At 32.0% G+C, this 8,222-nt stretch overlaps 2 protein-coding genes across 4 annotated transcripts in view; both read left to right on the forward strand.

The window, feature by feature from the left end:
* Positions 1-211: 211 nt before the first annotated feature.
* LOC110028631 (probable (S)-ureidoglycine aminohydrolase) lies at positions 212-7,993 on the forward strand (the record flags this gene model as incomplete). Of its 3 annotated transcripts, none has more annotated exon segments than XM_020730559.1 (11): positions 212-490; positions 998-1,085; positions 1,250-1,326; positions 2,526-2,565; positions 4,087-4,153; positions 4,363-4,448; positions 5,051-5,132; positions 6,311-6,367; positions 7,243-7,313; positions 7,706-7,744; positions 7,933-7,993. In XM_020730559.1, coding segments are annotated over 11 exon segments (933 nt in total), but the record flags the coding sequence as incomplete, so codon positions are not given.
* Positions 7,994-8,169: 176 nt separating this feature from the next.
* LOC110028612 (trihelix transcription factor ASIL1-like) overlaps positions 8,170-8,222 on the forward strand; it is a 2,885-nt gene continuing 2,832 nt past the window's right edge. Inside the window, exon 1 of the mRNA XM_020730529.1 lies at positions 8,170-8,181. Coding sequence (XP_020586188.1) covers positions 8,170-8,181 — 12 coding nt within the window. The remainder of the gene's footprint in view (positions 8,182-8,222) is intronic.

Below are 8,222 nucleotides of genomic sequence, written 5' to 3' on the forward strand. Positions count from 1 at the left end.
ATAATTTAATGGTGTTGCTCCTTAACCACTTTAAATTATCAAAACCATGTATAAAAAACCATAAAAAAAAAAAAAAAAAAAAAAATTGTAACATGGGACGGAGGAGGCCAAGGGCCCAAGAGCCTGAACAAAAGACACAATTAAGAAAAAATATTATGCCATTAAAAAATACCAATAACATCTTCTAAAATATTTAATTTATTGCGCTGAATTGGAGAAGCAATAATGTCATCCATTCATCATCGCCCGAACCAGCCTTACCCAAGTGGCCAAGCTGAACAGAGATTCACAATTTGCCGCCGAATCTCCAAAATGCTCGGTGGTCCTCACGCTCTTCTCCTCCTTCTACTCGTCCATCCGGCTGTTACATTTGATGTATCGGCGGCGGATGAGTTTTTCTGCTCCGTTCCCTCTCTCCATTCCAAGCCAGACTCCAAACCAAACTACTCGAAAGTGACGAACCCAACTCTCTCCCCTTCCCACTTTCAAGGTAATCTTTAATCATGGAAAGCCGCTTAAGTTGTTTCAGATTTCTGCTGTTTTAGTTATTTCACCGTTATTTTCAGCAACCACAAACCCGAAATGTAAATCGCTTACCTTTTTCAGATTCTGGTTGCTTTAGTTTTTTCACCCCTGTTTTCAGCAACGACAAATTCGGAAATTTTCGATTACGATTCTCAGCTTGGCGATCGGCATGGCATGAACAGCGTTTCACGATCTTGTTAATTATCTGTTGCTTTTCCATTACATTGCATGGTTTGCCACACTGCAGTGCTACTATTATTGGCTAACTTGATTTTCTTCTTTCGTTTTCAACTGAAGTGATCAGCCGGAATACCGTAAGTTGCATGAAAGTAATAGCTAAATTTCGTTGAATCTTGGGGGACATGTTTGCTTTTGCCTGTTATTTGGCGCCATTTCATAGTTTATGAATTTTGATCGATCTTACTTTATGCGCTTTGTCTATATTAATGTTAAACGATTTTGCTTACTGCAGATCTTCCAGGATTTACCCGCAGTGTCTATAAAACTGACCATGCCCTAATCACTCCTGAAAGTCAAGTATTTAGTCCTCTGCCAAACTGGTAAGATTTTAAATATATAGGCATCTAGCTAAAATATGAGCATCATTATCTTCTCCTCATTAACATCACCCTCATATCATACCAATTATGATTGGCTTTGCTAATTCTAAACTTTCATCCTTCAATTTTCAACATTTAATGAAAATATCCTTTGTCTTTTAAAGGCTGAATTCACTGGGAGCTTATTTGATCAGCCCTGCAACTGGTTCTCACTTCACAATGAACTTGGTGAAGATGCAAGGTAGGGGAACATTGTTAGTTAGAATATATAATATTGGGAGATTTATATGCGTACCACATAATTCTTATTTATTTACATATCTAAAAACGTAAACTTTGTGATATATATATTTATAACACTTTGGTGTCATAAACCTATGCATAAAATGGTGTATTTCACTTTTAGTATCTAAAACGTAAACTTTGTGATATATATTTATAACACTTTGGTGTTATAAACAACAACAACAACAACAACAACAACAAAGCCATATCTAAAAACGTAAACTTTGTGATATATATATTTATAACACTTTGGTGTTATAAACCTATGCATAAAATGGTGTATTTCACTTTTAAAAAGTTATTTATACCAATATTTTTTATGTGATTTTAAGGATTTGAGTGATGTGCATGTAAATATCAACGTTTAGGCTTTAGATATGTAAATGTATAAAAATTGTGTGGTATTTATGTGAACGCCCCTATAATATCTAGATGCTGCATGGTTAAAGCAAGTTCTGCATGTTGAAACCTTTTCCTCAAGTTCTGTTATCGAAAGAGCGCATCGTCTGGAGCATGCTTGCTAAGTTTCGGTTGACAAACTGTAAAGAGATAAAGCGAATTGATTAATAATGAGTAATGGTGTGGGAAGTAAAGATTCTGAAGATTACACCTGAAAATAATGACGTCAAAATCTGGTAAAAAAAAAGAACAAAATGGCATATCTAGTGTACTTAGCTTCTACAAATTCAGACTCTTGGAATACATAACAATAAAGTCTTCTTGCATGCAATGATGCGAACCCTTTTTTTTTTCCAACTTTCCATATTGTCTTGATTGAGTGGCAATATTTCTTCTATTAAAGAGGTCGACACTTCAGTCACGAAGAAGCAAAAAATGTTGATCATTCAAACAATGAATTATGTAAGACTATTAAACCCAATGCCTTCTGTAAAACGATGAAAAAATGTCATTCAATGATTTTAATTTGTAGATGTTTGGAATCCATGACTTTTTTTCAGTGCATATTATTATCTTGAAAATTTTAGTTTATTCCAACATGCAAATAGTTTGATGTAATGGACTTTTGCAGAACTCACAGTGGATGTGGGAGTTCCATTTTTTTTTTACTTTTATCTATAGCTATTGGTTGACTTTTACCAAATCTATATTAACTAGACCTTACTAACATTGCATCTTTGTTTTTGAGTCATACAGAGGATTCAAGATCTGCATTGCCCGCAAAAGATGTTGAAAGGTGCATAAATTTTTTTCCCCTCAATATTCTTTAATTAGAACAAGTATTTATACTTGTGTTTGAATAAAAGAAGGATTGACTAAGTATTTTCTTATTTCAATTGTATTACATTAGGGATCGACTTTAAGCCCATATCTTTTTGCTTTAGTTATGAATGTTCTTACTAGACATTTATAGGAGGATATACCTTGGTGTATGCTTTTTGCCAATGATATCCTTTAGGTGGATAAGGCTAGAGAAAGAGTTTAGGAAAAACTTAAATTATGGATGTCAACTTTAGAGTCTAAAGGCCTTCATTTGAGGTAGTAGCAGATCTTGTTGTATGGTTATAAGAATGGGTGATCAAGTCAATAAAAAGAGTGAATGCTTTAGATATCTCAGGCCTATTGTTCAAATTAATGGTGATATAGATGGGGATGTTTTTAGTAGAATTTAAGTTGGATAGTTTAATTGGAGGAATTCATTGGGCCTATTGTATGATATAAAAATATCGTTTAAACTTAAAGGAAAATTTTATAATATGGTGGTGAGACCTACAATGTTTTATGGTGCAAAATGTTGGCCTATAAAAGAGAAGCATAAAATTAAGTTAAGTGTTGTTGAGATGATTAAGTGTTGCTGAGATGAGAATGCTTAGGTGGATGAGCGGCTTTACACTTAGAGGTGAAATGTGAAACGAATATATCTTTGAAAGGGTTGGTTTGGCTTTTGTAGCAGACAAGGTTAGAGAGAGTTATCTTAGATGGTTTGGTCACATTAAACATCGACCATCTGATGATCCTGCTAGGAGAGTAGATGTTTTAGAATTGATTTTTGGTAAGAAAGGTAGAGGTACACCTAAGCAGACTTGGACATATTGTATAGAAAATGATCTTAATCTATTAGAATTAAGTAAAAATATGACGTTCAATAAAAAACAATGGAGAAAAAGATTCATGTAGCCAACCCCACTTAGTGGGATAAAGGCTTTGTTGTTGTTGTTAGAACTAACATGTATATTGATTGACACAATGCATATTCTGAGTCCTATGAAATATTTCCTGAATGATATCATTACATAGCTTTCATGCAAAGGTAAAAGAGAGAAATAATATTAATTGCAATCCGATTCTTATGTTTGCCTTTTTTAAATCATTTCAAATATACACATTCAATCAGACAAGTATTCTTCTGGTAATTTAAGACTATTATGCTTCCTTATAACTTTATTACATAAACAAAGGAAAAAACAACCAGTAATATTGATTGCAATTTGATTAATATTGTGAGAATAAGCAAAAATGTAGCATGCCTGCCTTTTAGTAAGCTTTTCAAGAATTTACGTTCAATCGGACAGGTCTTTTTCCAGTAATTTAAGACTATTCTGTTTCCTTGTAGCTTTATTACATGTTTGAATTTTTTTGCACCTTGGGCCCGTTCCTTGTTTTATCTCAATGTATGGTCTCATTTGATTTTTAATTAATTTTGTTGAAATTTTCATGATTTCATATATTCTTAAAGATAATTAGCTGGTTAATCCAGGTTTGTCTTCGTGCTTCAAGGCAGTTCTTTACTATTAGATGCTTTTGGGATCTCCCATCAACTCAATGTAAGATTGCAATTAGTGTTTTCATATAAGAGAAATATTCCATGCACATTAAAGTCGCTATTTTTGCAAGTTGACACTCTTTGTTTTCTTTCATCCACACAGTTTCACGATATGGATGTTTGCTAAACAATCTGTGTTGGTTAATCATTTGCTTATTGGTTTCAAGAAACTTAACACTTTGGTTTTAATGGTTGCGCTACTTCTTGCAGGCAGATTTTTTTGCATATATACCTGCTAATACATGGCATCAATTGAAGAGTGACTCAATGGCTGTACTAGTCATTTTTGAGCGAAGGTTATTAATCTAAATGCTTTAAGTACTTCAATCAAACTGTATTTTTTTTGGCATCAAGTGGCAAATTATTTATTTTTTATTTTTTATTGCCAAGTCATTGGTGCGATGGGCAGCTTTAAGCTTTGGCTTCTGTGTTTCATCCTCTTGCATTTTTTGATATAATTATTTTAAGTTTCTTTGCCATTAAGTTTCTTGATCATCTAGCAATGTATACAACTTATTTATTTATTTACTCAGATCCTTAAGTTTCAGTCACACTACGGCTTAAACAGTTGTTTCTTCCCAGCACAGCTGCACACCTTTAGAAAGATGTACATACATAACACTCAATTCTTATGTATTTACATATCAAAAACCTAAACCTAAATTTTTACATACATGCCACCTTAACTATGTGTGAAAAGGTGAATTTCACTTTTTAAAAGTTAAAATAATGGTATTTTTTGATGTGATCAAATACTTCGGTGGTGTAAATGTAAAGTTCAAATGTTAGATATGTAAATACATAGGAATTAAGTGCTACATATGTAAATGCCCTCTTCTTTAAATATATATGAGATTAAGGTTGTGTCTCAAAATATTAGTAAACATTATTTTCATAGGTATGTCAGCCAGGATGGTTTTGTTCCGGAACAGATCATTGGTTCAACCGATAAGCAGCCCCTTCTTGAAACTCCAGGGGAGGTATCGTTGTTTTCTTCATTGTTATATTTTTTTTCTCCTTTCTTGAAACATCTTGAAAATTGGTTTGTATTCCTTTAGATGGCTTGAAATATACTCGACTCGGCTTTATTTGTGTCATCCTTCTGGTTATTAGTTTAATTTATAAAGAGAAAAAAGGACTCAAATGATGACATTTTAGTTCCAGATTATATAGAAAGACCAATGTAATCTTTGTACTCTTGAAATAGGAGCCAAATGGTCTTGCTATTAAAATTAAAGTTAATGGATGATATTAAAGATGAATGCCTTTTAAAAATTTACATTTTGAAATTTTTACTACATATGATAAATATATATTTTTAAAATTTTTTAATATTCTATTAAAAAAATCATCAATAATAATTCTCAAAATTTATAAATTTAATATGTATTAATTCAATCACAAAGCATCTGAAAATAAAGAAATATAAAAAAAATACCGATTGATTATATCTTAAACAAGTTAAGTTAAGTGGAGACTTATGTAAAGTCCTGAAATATCCTTATTTTTAATACAATATGTGATATTAAATTTCAAATTTTGTCACTTTTAACAACAAAATCATTTTGACTCTTATTTTAAGGGTATAGGGGCTAAATCAGAGTTTTTATTTAGTATTGGGCTAAAATGGCCCTCCACAAATAGTGGGGACCATTTTGATCATCTTCTCAAATTTTAAATTACTTTTTTATTTACAAAGCTGAATACATGGAATGTAATTTTAGTAGCAGTAGCTCTAGTATTAGAGTTGTAACTATGGGTGATCAAATTATTAAAAGGTGTGAACATTTTAGATATCTCGGGTCTATTGTTCAAAGTGATGGTGATATAAATAGGGATGTTATTAGTAGAATTCAAGTTGGTTGGTTGAAGTGGAGGAATGCTTAGACTGAAAAGGAAAATTTTAGTCTATGTTAAGAAAGACATAGATAGACCTAGAAAAACTTGGGCATATTGTACAAAAAGCGATCTTAATTTATTAGAATTAAATGAAAATATGGTACTCAACAAGACAATGGAGAAAAAGGATTCATGTAGCTGACCTCACTTAATGGGATAAAGTCCTGTTGTTGTTGTTGTTTTTTATTTACGAATCCATTTGTCAAGTCATTTCTTCAATTATATGCAATAATGAATTTGTTTTTATCTATAAATTCAGGTATTTGAATTGAGGAAACTGCTTCCCACTTCAACACCATATGATTTCAATATCCATGTGAGCCATTACAAACTCAGTGAGATTTTATTCTTGACATTGCAGACTGACTTTTTTAATTCGGTGCTTCCTTTGTTCTTGCTAGTTCTCCTGTAGTTTTCACAAAATGCTAGCTATTATTAAGAAATTCCCAATCTTCCCAAAACAACAGGAAACTTTCCTCCTGCATCAACTTGCATGGAGCTATATGCTTGCCAAATGATTATGTATTCAACGGCACACTAGCTTCAATTGAGAAAGGAGAAAAGTATCAAATTGGTCCTTTGACTCTTTGTTGGGGACTATTTTAGTCCTAGAGCTCATAAAAATATCAATTTAGTTGTTATACTCTTTTAATATGGGTTGAAATAGCCCCTAGTGAGAACTATTTTAACCCTCATTAAGAAATTATAAGGACTAATTCAGTACATTTATGAACTCTGTGACCAAAAAGACCTCATATAAATAATCAGGGCGCTATTTTGCCACTTTAATCATTAATGAAGACTTTTGTCCGTAAATTTTTGGCGGACAATCTTGACATTTTCAGAGATTCAAGCTCTGCTCACATGGCCTCATACATGATCTTATAGTCAATTTGTGAAGAACTTCCGATAACTCTCCTTAATTTTAGGTTTCCATTATTAACGGACACTATTGCTGTTTCATCTCCCATTTTCAATTTTATTTCGAACTTTAATCTATCATATTTTATAGGTTTGGATGGTCGCAAACGAAATTTTCCAATTTAATTCTTCTAATACTTTTTACAATGATTTTTTTGGGGTTTTACCTACTATTCTAAGTAAATGAATTGTAGCTTAAACAAGGCATTCATAAAATAGTACTGCATTTATTCGCATTTCAAACATTATAATGCTATCCACACTCCACAGGCTGGAATATCAGTACGAACAACATCAAATGGGTGTATCTGTAGTTTCACTCATGGAATCTCTGTGGTTATGTTAGAAATGATCTATTATCTGTTTCATCTGCAATTTTGGTCATAAGGCTTCTGTTTTCGCTCTTTTATTTTTGGGGCATTTACACACGTACCACACAATTGTTATCTATTTTCATATCTAACACCTAAGCATTCATATATACATGCATATCACTCAAATCTTCAACATCGCATAAATAATATCACCATCACAATCTTCTTAAAAGTGAAATATGCCTTTTAATGCATAGGTTTATAATAACAAGGTGTTATAAATGTAAATAGCAAACTTTGGGTGTTAGATATGTAAATTCATAGGAATTATATGGTAAGTCTGTAAATTTCTCTTTATTTTTAAAAGAGAAACCAAAGATGTGTGTTTATAGTTTTACTGAGATATCTTTTTTTTGCAGATTATGGATTTTCAACCCGGAGAATATCTTAATGCCAAGGTATGCTGAAAATCATCTTTGACTGCTTATTTAGTCCAGTTATTGGAGGGCAATAAAGTAATGGCTTTGCCCTCTTTTTTAGTTATTCTATGCACTCAATATGTTTCATTATATTTGTATGATTTCTACTTTATTTTTTAACCCATTTAAAGATCAACTTGAATTTATTTATTCACTTGTTAAACCAGGAGGTGCACTACAATCAACATGGCTTGTTACTACTGGAGGGACAGGGAATATATCGCCTTGGTGATAACTGGTGTGTTTTTTAACCTTATAATCCATCGCTTATAATATGTATGATTTTATTAATTTTCTTAGTAGATATGTAAGGATTTCTGAACTAAAAACTCAGTGAGATTTTATTCTTGACATTGATATTTACAAATTAACGGCCCATGTGATTTTCTTGAACTACCAAACCGATGTATTTATGCGTCTACAATCAAACCATTGAGAATTTGATAAAAATGAAAAA

This window comes from Phalaenopsis equestris, unplaced genomic scaffold, assembly GCF_001263595.1.
Source record: "Phalaenopsis equestris unplaced genomic scaffold, ASM126359v1 Scaffold000517, whole genome shotgun sequence".
In the NCBI taxonomy this organism is placed as follows: domain Eukaryota; kingdom Viridiplantae; phylum Streptophyta; class Magnoliopsida; order Asparagales; family Orchidaceae; genus Phalaenopsis; species Phalaenopsis equestris.